Raw genomic sequence first — 14,924 nt, 5'->3', positions numbered from 1 at the left:
TGGGAAAGGAGAAGCGTGAGAGCCCCCTGCTGGGCAAACAATGCACACTTCTCCGCAATGACACAGGTACAGAGATAAAAGATGGCAATTAAAGCTTTTTTAAAAGCAAAACAAAAATGATAACACATAAGTATAGTGTTTACAGTACTTTCATCTGAGCCATTAACTGTGTAGTGCGACACGTGCAGCCACAAAACAGGTGCAAAGTCAATGATTTGACCTCTGGTTAAAAGAGTTTAAAAAAAAAAAAAAAGTATTGACTAGTTTGTTCTTTCCGTTGACATTTTCCCTACCTGGAAATAAGCTCCACCCCCAACTGTGCCACCCTCTTCTTTAAAGGGCAACTAACACGGTACAGTGTAAGTAGATTGTTGTCGGACAGGGGGACCTGTAAAGTCGCTTCACAGCTAGCAGAGCAATAAGGAGTGTTTTCCACACTTTCCTCCCTCACTAGGTGCCGTTCTCAACCCGGCTCTGGTTGTTCCCAGCACCGACGCCAATAAAACACAGGCCACTGAGCCGGACAAAGAAACAGCAGCACAGATCGTCGCTGACCCAACGACAGGCCCATGAATCTACATGGTCATTTAGTGAAAGCGTTTAGAGCTGGGCGCGACGATGCATGCGGAGTACATGACTCCGAATCGGTCAGAGCTGGGCTTTACGACTCTTCTCGCATTCTTACGGTGACCTTCAACGACGCACGGCATGCGGTGTACATTAGGACTGTGTCTGTGCTGTAAACCTGTCAAACTTCAACTAATCCCCGTTCAAAGCAGCGGAGAGTCCAAGCCAAAAAGGCTGGTGTGAGAACTTCCTGGACGGTGTCTCAGTCCATCTCGCACGACGATGTAAAAGCTATTTTGCGATAGACGATGCCATAATATAGCTTTATAAGCGATTAGACGTATCGGGATACCTTCTCCTAGTCCCCCTTGTTTAATTCCTACAGAACCTTCGCACAACTCGGATTACGGAGCATGTCAGGAAAGTTAGACCTGCCAGTTAGGTGGTTTTTCTAGAGGAGATAAAAACGAGCAAGGAGACTAGTCAGCTTTACAGTTGCTTGTATTATGTAAAAAGTATTACATTTAAAGCTAAAGAAATGAAATATATGATTAAAATATAGCTACAAACAGCGATCTGCGGGGTCCAAGCACTTTTCGCAACTAGTGGACCGTTGTTGCAAAATTACATACGCCACTAAAGATAAACACACTGTTCATGTTTGGTGATGGTAGCTTGCTGAAAGCCGATAGAGAAAGCAGAACCTCAGACAGGTAGTCAGGCCACGCCCCCAAAAGACTGAAAGCAGTATCAGTGAGCACATAGAACGTCATTAACTCTGTAGCAACTCTACATTCAGACACGACTGAGGCCAAGTGTGCGTGCCGCGAGCGAGCCTCCTTCTCCCCCTGTATCCACATCGCCGAGCGGTGACCCTGACTTCACCGCACTCAGGCTTGAGCTGCTGGCTTTACTGAGGAAGGACATCGCTGATATTTTTAAAAAGGAGTTCCAGGAGCTCCAGGAGACTCTCGGGGGTGCGCTGTCGACTATCCAGCTTGACCTGCAGGCGGTGAAAACACAGCTGGCTAGTGATAAAGTTTCTACCGAGGCGACCATATCAACACTGAAAGGTACTGTTGGGGAAATGGGGCACGCGCTCTCCGGTTGCACCGATGACACAGTTCATATGAAGACTACTATCGAGTCTCTCACTGCGACCGTGACTCAATTACAGAATAAATGTGAGGATCTGGAGTCGAGGTCACGGCGCAATAGCATTAGTATAGCAGGAGTTCCAGAGGGCGCTGACACCTGTACAACCGCCGCTGTAGCGGCCTTGTTAAAAGAGGCGTTTGGTCTGGAGAAGGAGCCGGTTTTGGACCGGTCCCACCGGACCCTTCAGCCGAAGCCCAAGCCTGGTGAACGACCACGAGCTATTGTGTGCAGATTCCATTATCACAATGACTGTGTTGATATTTTTACGCCGTGCGAGAGAACTCCAGAGGATTAAAGTGAGGGATTTGACCATCTCCGTTTTTCCTGACTACACAGCCAAGACAGCTCGGGCCCGGGCCGCGTTTAATGAGGTTCGGCGTCAACTTCGTGGTATTGAGGGAGCTCGCTATGGAATACTTCATCCGGCTCGGCTTCGCATTACATATAACGGTGTTCAGAAGGACGTTATTTCAGTGGAGGAAGCAGGAGACTATGTTAAACTCTTGATATCGGGGTGAACGCTGCGTAGGTGATGCAGGAGTCTTTTTTGCACTCGGCCTTCCAGCGCTACAGAGTTCGGATTCTTATTGAAGATATCGTCGTTGCATTACTCCACCTAGATGTTGTGGACTCACTCCTCTTAAATTGTACTTCTGTATTAATGTGCTTCTCTGTTTCGATGCTCTGACCGGTTAGAGTTTCTGTTTATTTAATTTTATTAGTGTTATCTCCTCGGCTTTACGTGCTACACTGTTATATTATTTGTTACAAGTCTTTAAAAGGTAAGGACATTATATTTATTATTGTGTGCAGACTGTTTATCAGTCTTGGTAATTTTGTTGGTTAGTTCAGCTGTACTCTCCGAGTTGTTTTCACATTGTGGACAGCGTTCGGTTTTTGTAGGATACACTGCTGTCTCATTTGTTTATGGAGACTTTGGGTGTGTGGGTGTTTGGAGGATTGTGAGAGTAAGCAGAACATGCCAATGCTTTGAAGGATGTAATGTTATTTAATTGCGAATCTGTTTTTAGAGGATTTAAACCTAACATGGTGAACAAATTATATTATAGAATTCAGGCAATTTTACTGGGGTTATCTCGTACAGTGTGGCAAGTAATAATCTGGAAAGACCCTTGTAATATCACAGTCTAAAACTGGATTTAAAGAGAAGCAAATTAGTAAATGAATCACATGTAAATGAATCATACGTAAATGAATCACATGTAAATGAATCATACGTAAATGAATCACATGTAAATGAATCATACGTAAATGAATCACATGTAAATGAATCATACGTAAATGAATCACATGTAAATGAATCACATGTAAATGAATCATACGTAAATGAATCACATGTAAATGAATCACATGTAAATGAATCACATGTAAATGAACCATATGAAAATGAGTAAATAAATTAAAGGCAACTCTGAAGCAACTCTGCTGTGTCGTTTAAACTGCGCTCCCAGGGTTCAGCTTTCACCCGGCGCACTAAAGAAGGTAAAGACGCGCTTGTGCGTCACTAAACGGCTCACACGGAGCACGTGGCTGTATTTGTGGTAGTGAGAAAACGGTGAGAGAGCTGTTTTAACGTAGCGGACCGCCGGACACACCACCTGCCTCTAACACGTGCAGCATGAGAAGACGTAATTAAGTCATCTCGGTGACGCTGTGAAGCTGGCTGCCGTTCACTGCTGCAGTGCTTCCTCACGCTCTTCCTTCCTCTGAATAATGAGCTCGTCTCTGTAGGTGCTGGCGCCGGTGCCGAGTCTTGAACCGTTCTGCGGGTTAGCGCTGGCGCAATCAGAAACGCGTCGTATCGGCGCCGGAGTTCCTCTGACGACCGGGTGAGGTCATTTCTGCACCGTGAAAACAACTCGGGCGAATGAAGTTGTTTTGCATGAGTGCCATTGCAAAAACAAACATCGACGCTGACGAGCTGAAACAGAAACACCAATTACGAAATGATGCCTTCATTAAACCGTGTCTTCATGGAGCTCGCTTTGTGCACAGGCACGTTGTCATGCTGGAACAGGTTTGCGCCTCTTAGTTCCCGTGAAGGGATACTGTAACGCTACAGCGCGCAAAAACACCCTAGACAAGCTTTAGGGAGAAATTTTGGGGAAGAAACACACACACGTGTGATGGTCAGGTGTCCACATACTTTTGGCTGTAACGCGTACATTTCCAGGCAGTAAAAGCGTTGCTGTTGGACGTGCGCCATGGCAGCTAATAGCTGTATATACTACAGAACGGACCACGCACACCTGTACTGCAAAAACCTCGGACATGTGAGAATACATGATGGTGCGGCTAATGAACTGGTTCTTTCTTCGTACGGCAGACAAACACCACCACCCCAACAACCTCACTTAACAGCTGCGTGAAGAGAAAGTGCCACACCTCCGAGCAGGTAAACACCTTCAAGGGTAAAGATAAAAAATGTCCGTCAACAGCGCTGGGTAACAAATTGAGGTGGATAACACAGATCCTTCCTGGGTATTTAAAGGATTAGAGGAGATCTGTGTTTGAGTGTGTGTATATATATATATAGAGTCACACATCAAAAGCAGGAAAAATGGAGGGTGTGTGTGTGTGAGAGAGAGACTCCATCATGACACACTGTCCTACAGCACAAAAGCATTATATCAAAATGTCATCTTGTACCACTGTTCAGCTAAATGACGTTCCACAAGACACTGTAGCTCTTCACCCCACAGCCTTGCTGAATTCTCCACTCTGATTGGTCGGAAGGTGTTGATTGGTCAGCATTTTTCTCGCTGTAATTTAAATCACAGCTTTATATTAATGCACTCGTTCTAATAGTCTTCGTAGTCATGTAAAATGAACGATAAATGCATGAACAGTACACAGACTTTCACAAACCGCTGTGATGTGAGCAGAGTTTTTTTTGGGACCGTTTGCTCTGGCTTGCTTTTTTTCTTTCTTTTTTTTTTTCAAAATTCGTGCCGTTTTTTGTGCGCTATTTAGAAAACTACCTGAACTGGCGAAAATTGCAAGCTGCTCCGGATATCGCGGAGTTTACTGGATTCTGTGTTCATTTCTGCGATCGCTAGAGATCTGGAAGGAACCGGTTTTACGATTCAGTTTAGCCAGCTATCATAACTACCTACAACTGAGGCCAGGATTGTTGGCGTTAGCGAGCTAGCTTATAAAGCAGCTTTGTTAGTTGCGTTGCTGTCTGTAAACCTGCCTCTTCAAAAACGTTTAATAATCTACACGCTGAACAGGGTGATTATTAATGAATAACTGGCGATCACGTACAGTGAGACGCTTCAGATGTCGGTTGATGGTTAAAATACATTAGCTAGCTTATAAACTACGCCTTGTTACTTTATAGCTTGCTCGCCCGTAACTCGGATAAAACCCGTTCCTGGATAAGCTCCGGCGAATATTGTGGTTTCCTTGATTTTGCGTTCCTGGAGGGGACTTTCCAGGAACTATAGCCCCAGACTTTCAGGGCGGGGATTTAGACGAGACCGCCGTCGTCAAGTCGCAAGGCCAGCACTAGCTGAGATCCGAGTCAAGATCAAGACGAGCTGGAGCCCCAGTGAAGGTGAAACGGAATCAAAACCAAGATCAGCATCAAATTCATTTCGCACCCGAGTCTTTACTTCACCTAGCTGGCTTTGTTTGTACGTTGCACCGATGATTACGGTTATCTCGAAGAAGGAATTCCTTCCTGTCGAACTTGTGAGACGCGTTAAAGAAAAGACAGACTCTCGGCCCACACCGAGACGATGTTTAGCGAGGCCAACGCCCAGGACTGAGACAAACCCTGACGAACACAAAAAAAAAAAATTCTCAAGCCCTACAGATCTACGTCAGAGTGGTAACAGTTCCTCCGCTTATACTGACGATTTCCCTAGAACACGATGACCCCTAACGCTACATCCACTTTAATTTAAACACACAAGATGGTGGACGACACCGTGACAGATTAACGTCACTTTGTACAACCTTCAGACGGCTGTGGCGCACGGAGACGAGCACACGGGAATGACGCGACGCTTCTAGGGTAGAGTAGGGATGCACGCGATTTCAGACCGGACCAGCGATTTCTTTGAGGATGAACGAGAACGCGGTTCTCCCATCTATCCGGATGAACCGAGTGTTTAATCCTTACGTATACCGCACCGTAGACGCGTCAGAATCGACGCCTGCGTGCTAACGTTCGCTGGAATGTTTTTAATAAAAACACGCCGATTCAGCTGCAGTTAAAAGGTGTAGTGGCGTTATACATCCGGTATCGTGGCGACGGACTGTGACGCTGCGTTCCAAGACGTGTTATTACACCAATCTGAAGACCGAGAGGAATTCCTTACAACCGCAGCTACAGCGTTAAACCGTGAACTGGAGACAGGACGAAACCTCTCGTCTGACTGAAGTGAAATATGACGCTCTCTGTGTGTGTGTGTGTGTGTGTGTGTGTGTGTTGCTCCATCACACTGAGGCGTGGAGGAAGAGCGCGTGTGCGGACATGCAGCACGTCAGACTACGCGATCAGAAAACTATGTTGGGAAACCAGAAGAACCGTTCCTTATCCGTGCCGAGTCTCTGTCTCCGCCGGAGAAGCGTCCTGGGAAAGAAGTGCGGCAGACGAGAAAACAGAACACAACGTTTAAAAACAGGATCACGCTGAAAACGTTACTCTGCGACATCAAAGCGTGACAAACCGTGAGACTGGCACGGTTAGTAGTGTTTCCTCCTCGCACTTCCTCCATGCACTTCTAAAACGGTCGAGTGGCCTGAAGGGGAAACACTACGCAGGGCGGCGTCACTACACACACATGTAAGGGATAAAACACTCGGGGGGGTGTGTGTGTGTGTGTGTGTGTGTGTGTGTGTGTGTGCCGGTACGGGAAAACCATCAACGACACCGTGCTGCGTCCCACACGGGATTATCTTCCGAGAGCAGCACGACCCAGAGTGCTTGGGTGCTCTTACACTGCCGCGGTTCGTCACCGAACACACACACACACACACACACACACACACACACACACACACAGAGTGTCGCTTTTATCCCTTTACAGCTGCATTTCAGTATGGTCTGTGTCTTAATGCTGGGAGTCTGACTAACACACACCTGCTGCTTCATGACGCCACACCGGTCAGAAACCCAAGAAGAACTGAAATACAGTGACTCAGACTGGAGTATGTGTGTGTGTGTGTGTGTGTGTGTGTGTGTAGCCGAGCCCATAAACCACCGACCTGGCTGAAATCCATGCACAATGACATAATAACAATAATCACACTTGAGTCGTCTTTCGTCAACGAGCGAGAAAAACACAGAGCACAGTGTTTTGAAATGATAATGATATAGAATGTGTGTGTGTGTGTGTGTGTGTGTGTGTGTGTGTGTGTGAGCTCAGGAAGCAGTGGTTTTTGGGGCTCGGGTACGCGCAGGGCCTCAGCCCACAAGTAGACACAAGTAGCTGAGGCTGCTACAGCCGTGTAAAAGCAGTGTCCGGTTTCGGTTAGCGCCGTGCGGTCGATTCCACTCCCATATCGGCACGCCCCCGACGCGTTTTACTCCCCTCACCCCGCGGCGATTTCACGACGGATACCGTTTCTACTCGTTAAAGAATGCCATCGCGAAACCTTCGTCCGTTCGCGTTTACGTTTCACGCCGTGGAACGTTTCCGAAGCGCACGTTGTAGCAGCTGGAACGGTCTTCCCTTCGCCGCGCCGCCTTTTCTTCAGTTTGATGATAGTTTTAAAAGAACTCCCACAGCTCGAACAGAAGCCTGTGAAACGGGTCAACACACAGAATGCTTCAAGTGGTTTCCGCTGATTCACCTGCACACTGTACTGTACATCTCCCTCTGCGTCACGGGCACAGACAGCACTGATTACACACAACGCGCTAGCATACAGTGATGAAGAGAGCTGCAGATAAGCGCATGTTATATCAGGAAGAGACAGAGACAGACACTGAGAGAGATCACTGATATAAGCGAGTCTGCGGTTGGGAAATGTTGCTTGGCAACTCTTTTGTTAGCTAATGGCTTCATAACAAAAGTGTTTTTCTTGGCGTTGCCGAAAGATAATCAGCGCTCACGCCAGACATGGCAGCACTTCCTCTCGTGTGATGCTCTTCAAATACTCTCGCTTCTGTCGGAGTACCGTCCCGCGCCGTCCCTCGGCGTCGATACAGCTCGTATCTATCCCTTTAGGTAGGATAGATCGATATTTAATCATTTCATCTTTCTGTTGTACTGGAAGACCGCCTGGCCCCTCCCCCTCCTCACATCGACCAACACACCACGAGAACCCTGCACACGCTGGTCTAACAAGCTGTACTGCAGTGACGCCGCGATCGCAGGACGTCATTTAGAAAACGCTGCTGGTCTCTTCCTCCCTCGTGCTACTCGGGTAGTACGAGTAATACGCACGTAGCGCGTGATAAAAACGTCACATGGTCTTTCTCCAGTCTCGCTGCGTCTGTGCTCGCGGTAGCCTCGGATGGCTGATCTTGTGCTGCCGCAGCCCGTCCTCCACACGGTTCGCCTCCACGTGGTCCGGACATGCTTTTCAGCTCACCGCGGCTGTAAAGAGTGCGTATTCGACGTACCGAAGCCTTCCTGTCGGTTCCGTTCTCCTCGGAACGACTGCTGCTCGCCGGATGTTTATTATCGTCTTTTTTTTTTTTAAAGCGCCATTCTGTGTAAAGATCTTTTCTGAATCATCCACCGACAGCCGGAATCACGTCACCGAGATCCCCCCGTCCGCCGCCGTCCTGAAGATTGAGGCGAAATTAAAACCCGAAGCTCTTGACCTGTAGTCGGCATGATATTTATGCACTGCGCTGCTGCCACGTGATTGGCCGATGCGTGAACGAGTGGCACGGGTGCTCCTGACCAAGTGGCTGGCGAGTGTATCGCTACGATCAAGCGCACGGCACGACACACCCGTAAGAGACGGCGTACGAGTGGTACGAGCGAGTGGCGTGAACGTAGGGTCAGTCCCACTAGTGCACATGGGAAGATGGGCGAGTTAAGGCGCTGGGCTAGTGACCGGAAGGTCGTGAGGTCGAATCCCAGCACCAGCAAGCTGCCGCTGCAGATCGAATCGCCAGCCGAATGGTGCAAATGTAGCACTGCGTGGTATTAGGTGAGCTTTTGTCTCGTTAGTGTTGCCATAGTGCAGTGTTAAATTCCAGAGAAATGATCTATAGTGTGTCCGTGTGTGTGTGTGTGTGGTTTGGGGAGTGTGTACGATTTGCAGGGTGTGTTGAGATGCCGGTTTGCTGCAGTGCGTCTCTGCTGGAAGCGAATGCGTAAAGCAGGCTGTGTGGAGGCGGTGAAGTGTGGGAGAGAGGCGCGCTTTTGGGAATAGCATTCGCTAACCACCCACGCTGCGGCCTGGCACTGACACACACTCCACAACGGCAAGCTATTTCAGGCTTCTCTGTGTGTGCGCGTGTGTGCGCGTGTGTGCGAGGTTGTATTGCAAGAGCAGTAATTATGCTGTTAAAGGATTGGCACCTCGGTGGTTGAAGTTGTGTGTGAGCGAGAGGGCGGGGAACGCTCTGACAGCGTTAGGGGATGTGTGTGGCACTGCTCGGATATTCGTAAATATATATTTTCCTTCCGTGGTCGTTTCATATTAAGAATTGTGTTCTTCTGGTGTTTTGTGAAGCGATTCCTGCCGAGTGTGGACAAAAGCAGAAACGCCATGCGGGTCTTTATTGCTCGGATGGAAACGGCCCGGCGGTGCGGTCATGTGATTTCATAACCAGGGCTCAGGGAAGGTTTGACAATTGTGAAATGAGTTTTAAATTCATTTCCTTATAACCCTCGTGTTGAAATGTTAAGCAGATTAACATGCTGCAGAAATGTCCTATGGGCACATGCCTCGCTGGAAAACATTTATATTAAGGGAGTTTCCCCCCAAAAAAACAAAAACATACCGAGTTCACAGAGCGTGCCAGTTTTCCTGCACTCAAATCTCTCGGTGTGTGTGTGTGACTCCTGAGCTTCTGCGTGTGTGTGTTAGTGAGAGAGAGAGAGAGAGAGAGAGAGAGAGAGAGAGAGAGAGAGAGAGAGAATGAGAGAGAGTGACAGAGAGAGAGACAGAGAAGAGAGAAAGAGAGCGACAGAGACAGAGAGAGAGATAGAAAGAGAAAGAGAGACACAGAGAGAGCGAGAGAGACAGAGAAAGAGAGAGAGACAGGGAGCGACAGAGAGACAGAGAGAGCGAATGAGAGAGAGACAGAGAAGAGAGAGACAGAGAGAGAGAGAGAAAGAGAGAGAGACAGGGAGCGACAGAGAGACAGACAGAAAGAGAGAGACAGAGAGCGAATGAGAGACAGAGAGAGAGACAGAAAGAGAAAGAGAGACACAGAGAGAGCGAGAGAGACAGAGAAAGAGAGAGAGACAGAGAGCGACAGAGAGACAGACAGAAAGAGAGAGAGACAGAGAGAGCGAATGAGAGAGACAGAGAAGAGAGAGACAGAGAGAGAGATAGAAAGAGAGACAGACAGAGAAAGAGTGAGAGAGAGAGATAGAAAGAGAGACAGACAGACAGAGAAAGAGAGAGACAGAAAGAGCGAATGAGAGCGTGACAGAGAGACAGAGAGGGAGACAGAGAAGAGAGAGACAGAGAGAGAGATAGAAAGAGACACAGAGAGTGCGACAGAGAGACAGAGAGAGGGAGACAGAAGAAAGAGAGAGACAGAGAGAGATAGAAAAAGAAAGACACAGAGAGAGCGAGAGAGAGAGACAGAGAGAGCGAGAGAGAGAGAGAGAGACAGAGAGAGCGAGAGCGAGAGAGAGAGAGACAGAGAGAGACAGAGAGAGAGAGAGAGACAGAGAGAGCGAGAGAGAGAGAGAGAGACAGAGAGAGCGAGAGCGAGAGCGAGAGAGATCAGCAGCCTTACAACAGTGTTAACAGCTGGATTTGTGATGGATTGGGATGTGAAACCTCATACTTTTTAATCAGGTTGTACACACACACACACACACACACACACACACACACACACACACACACACGGTCTGAGATAGGTGAACGCTATATCTTGAACGAAAAACAAAGAAAGAAAGAAAGACAGAGTTGCGTAATAAATAAATAAAATAAAATAAAATTAAATAAATCACATTTCCTTAATCTTTCTAGGGAACGCACTGTGGTGCTTGGACCCCGACCAACTCGCTCTTCCCGGGCCTCCTCGGTGTACTTCGGAGATCCCTGGCCGTCGCGTCGGTTGTATAAGCGTATCAAGATCCATGTGCTGGAGTAGTGTAAGAGTCACACGCAGATCAACACATGCACTACGTTTATGAAACGCAAGATTAGGGGCGTGTCTCGTCTCCTCTGACATCACCACATTAACCATAATTAAACATTATACGCAACAGGTGCAGTTCCTCGCTTCCAGAATGCTTTTCTATCTTGATAAGCCTGTGATTTTTATTCTATGTATAGACACAGAGAGAGAGAGAGAGAGAGAGGGAGAGAGAGAGAGAGAGAGAGAGATGGATAAAAGTTTATAAAGTTCACAAGTAGAGATGGTGGATGGGATATGGGGGAAGAGGTAGAGGGAAACGCCTGTTGCTGTGCTGCAGGTAATACAGTAACGCGAGGTGTGTAACAGACCTGTAGGGGTATGCAGGTGGAGCCCGTGTGCAGGACACGCCCTTACCTGTACAGTCTTCTTGATTCTGTGGGAAGGTCCAGGATACTCTGCAGAGTACAGATCTGTGAGGAACAGTGAGTTGATGAGCGTCGACTTCCCCAGCCCGGATTCTCCTGCGAGACAGAGACAGAGACAGAGACAGACCAGCGTTAGCGGCTGTGCGTCGCTGTCCGTGACGCCTGTGGGACATGAGGGAATGAAGTGCACAGTGATTACAGTCACATGAGAATAAAGTTATAAAGCTGTAAAACTCTGAACGTACACTGTGCATGTCTGGAGTCTAATCCAGGTGTGTGACTCTAATCTTTATTACATCTATATATCATCATCTTCCTCTAAATCACTGAAACACACCAGGACCTTCACCAAAAACACTTTCTATAGATGAGAACATGGAGCAAGACATACACATTTACTGATCAGTAATCTGAGATTACAGTAGAACTGCATTCCCCTGTCTGCCTGCCTGTCTCTCTCTCTCTCTGTGTCCCTCTGCCTGTCTCTCTCTCTCTGTCCCTCTGTCTCTCTCTCTCTCTGTCCCTCTGACTGTCTCTCTCTCTCTCTGTGTCCCTCTGCCTGTCTCTCTCTCTCTCTCTCTGTGTCCCTCTGCCTGTCTCTCTCTCTCTCTGTGTCCCTCTGCCTGTCTCTCTCTCTCTGTGTCCCTCTGCCTGTCTCTCTCTCTCTCTGTGTCCCTCTGCCTGTCTCTCTCTCTCTGTGTCCCTCTGCCTGTCTCTCTCTCTCTCTCTCTCTGTGTCCCTCTGCCTGTCTCTCTCTCTCTCTCTCTCTGTGTCCCTCTGCCTGTCTCTCTCTCTCTCTCTCTCTCTCTCTGTGTCCCTCTGCCTGTCTCTCTCTCTCTCTGTCCCTCTGCCTCTCTGTCCCTCTGACTGTCTCTCTCTCTCTGTGTCCCTCTGCCTGTCTCTCTCTCTGTCCCTCTGACTGTCTCTCTCTCTCTCTCTGTCCCTCTGCCCGTCTCTCTCTCTCTGTCCCTCTGCCCGTCTCTCTCTCTCTGTCCCTCTGCCTGTCTCTCTCTGTCCCTCTGCCTGTCTCTCTCTCTGTCCCTCTGCCTGTCTCTCTCTCTCTGTCCCTCTGCCTGTCTCTCTCTCTCTGTCCCTCTGCCTGTCTCTCTCTCTGTCCCTCTGCCTGTCTCTCTCTCTGTCCCTCTGCCTGTCTCTCTCTCTCTGTCCCTCTGCCTGTCTCTCTCTCTCTGTCCCTCTGCCTGTCTCTCTCTCTCTGTCCCTCTGACTGTCTCTCTCTCTCTGTGTCCCTCTGCCTGTCTCTCTCTCTCTGTCCGACTGTGTCTCTCTCTGTCCCTCTGCCCGTCTCTCTCTCTGTGTCCCTCTGCCTGTCTCTCTCTCTGTGTCCCTCTGCCTGTCTCTCTCTGTCCCTCTGACTGTCTCTCTCTCTGTCCCTCTGACTGTCTCTCTCTCTGTCTGTCCCTCTGACTGTCTCTCTCTCTCTCTCTGTCCCTCTGACTGTCTCTCTCTGTATCGCTGTCCCTCTGACTGTCTGTCTCTCTCTCTGTCCCTCTGACTGTCTCTCTCTGTAACGCTGTCCCTCTGAATGTCTCTCTCTGTATCACTGTCCCTCTGACTGTCTCTCTCTCTTTTTCCTCTGACTGTGTGTCTCCCTCTGTCCATCTGACTGTCTCTCTCTCTGTATCTCTGTCCCTCTGACTGTCTCTCTCTCTGTTTTTCTCGGTCCCTCTGACTGTCTTTCTCTCTCTGTATCTCTGTCCCTCTGACTGTCTCTCTCTCTGTATCCCTGTTTTTCTCAGTCCCTCTGTCTCTCGGTCCCTCTGACAGTCTCTCGGTCCCTCTGACAGTCTCTCGGTCCCTCTGACAGTCTCTCTCTGTCTCTCTCTCTGTATCCCTGTTTTTCTCAGTCCCTCTGACTGTCTCTCGGTCCCTCTGACAGTCTCTCTCTGTCTCTCTCTCTGTCTCTCTGACTGTCTGTCTCTCTGTCCCTATGTTGGTCTCTCTCTCTGCCCTTGCCTGTCTCACTCTCTCTCTGCCCCCTCTCTCTGTAACTCTTCCCAGCCGCTTCTCTCTGTCTCTCTCTCCCCCGGTCTGTCTTTCTGCCCCTGTCTCTCTTTCTGTCTCGCTCTCTCTCTCAAAAACGACAACAAAAAAAACGCAGTTTATCATTTCACTGAGAAAGCGGGAAGCGTAAACTCCTCAGCCCTGAACACTCTCCTGAGCTGGGAAACTTTGACTGTTACAAAGCGTGTCCAAAGGTATACGAAAACAACACCCACCTTCTGACCAATCAGCATTGAGCCTTTAACAGCGCGGCTGTACGCGTTTGATAATATTTTAAGACGCCGTCGAGGTGATATTTTTGTTTACTTGGCTGAAAATGAAATCGGACTGAATTCGAAGCATAGATAAAAGTCACAATCCTGTCTGACAAAACCGTCATAGCACTCTGACGTCTAGCGTTGGAGTTCCTCAGCAGCCTTGTGTACAACACGGCGTGGTATCCAGCAGCAGTGCGCTGTCTAAAGCTGGATCTGACTGAAACAAAGCAGGCAGTGTGAGGAGAGCAGGCACACGCTGGCACAGACCAAACCTTCCTCTCCTGACCTTTACCGAGTGCCCGACTGCTGCCAGGACGGGCCCAAGACTCGCAAGAGCAGCGACGAGCCTGGACACAAAGAGCACTCGCACTCTTTCACATCATAAATATTTTGCAGAAGGGCAGAGCAACACTGCACTCTCACTCTCACACACACACTCTTCAGAAATCTGTTCAGTCGTCCGGAGATGAAACGCTGAACAGCTTTTAAGTCTTGTGAAAACACTGGGGTGAAACACGGGCGTCTTTAAAAACACCAGTCTGAATTAGGGACGTGAAGACCCGCAGCGATGCACGTCTCCGGGCTGATCTGAGAGCGGGGGGGGGGGGGGGGGGGGGACACACACGCAGTAACACGGACGACGGGAGCGTCACGCAAAACAATAACGCTATACCTTAATATCCGTCATACTCGGAGCGAATGTAAGGGCCTAAACGTAAAGGACTGTGGGTGAACCTGAAGATGAGAAACGACGCTAGCAGACGTCCAAACACGCCTGTGGTGGCGGCCGACTCGACCCGCGGCGTCGCGGTCGTCCTGGAGCGCTTTACGATGTCCACTCCCAGGCGTGTGCCAAGCCTCCTCGTGACATGTTGGTGTCCACCTCCCAAAAGGCTAAAACCTCCACGTGTTCTACAAAATACAGTCACCATGTGGGTTGGCTGCAAACTTAAAACAAACAAAAAAGACATAGTAACAACCGGCATCGGTCATTTCTTTCCATCTTCAGGAACCCTTTTCGTGTTGTGTAGCATTTTTTGAACGCTTGTGTTATCGACACCTGCTCTGACCGTCGCTAGTAGGACCTACTGCAGCTGCATCGCACAGCTGTGAACTCAGCATTTACCACATGCAAATGGCCGGAGGTAGATGATCTCAGCCGCCGAACACGGGCTCTTCGCTCTCGTGTGGGATTCTGACGTTAGCGTGTCTCAGAAAGCGACACGCTCTCAAACG

General features: G+C 48.9%; 1 protein-coding gene across 4 annotated transcripts in view; it reads right to left on the bottom strand.

Annotated features, from left to right (window-relative positions):
- Nucleotides 1–14,924, bottom strand: part of septin7a (septin 7a) — a 50,905-nt gene that overhangs the window by 19,860 nt on the left and 16,121 nt on the right. For all 4 annotated transcript variants that reach the window (XM_017481214.3, XM_053684052.1, XM_017481211.3 and 1 more), the window contains one exon: nt 11,399–11,505. In XM_017481214.3, the coding sequence (XP_017336703.1) occupies nt 11,399–11,505 (107 nt within the window). The remainder of the gene's footprint in view (nt 1–11,398; nt 11,506–14,924) is intronic.

The sequence above is a fragment of the Ictalurus punctatus genome, chromosome 12, assembly GCF_001660625.3.
Source record: "Ictalurus punctatus breed USDA103 chromosome 12, Coco_2.0, whole genome shotgun sequence".
In the NCBI taxonomy this organism is placed as follows: Eukaryota; Metazoa; Chordata; class Actinopteri; order Siluriformes; family Ictaluridae; genus Ictalurus; species Ictalurus punctatus.
Note: the sequence above shows the minus strand (reverse complement) of the source record. Positions and strands in the feature narration are given on the sequence as shown.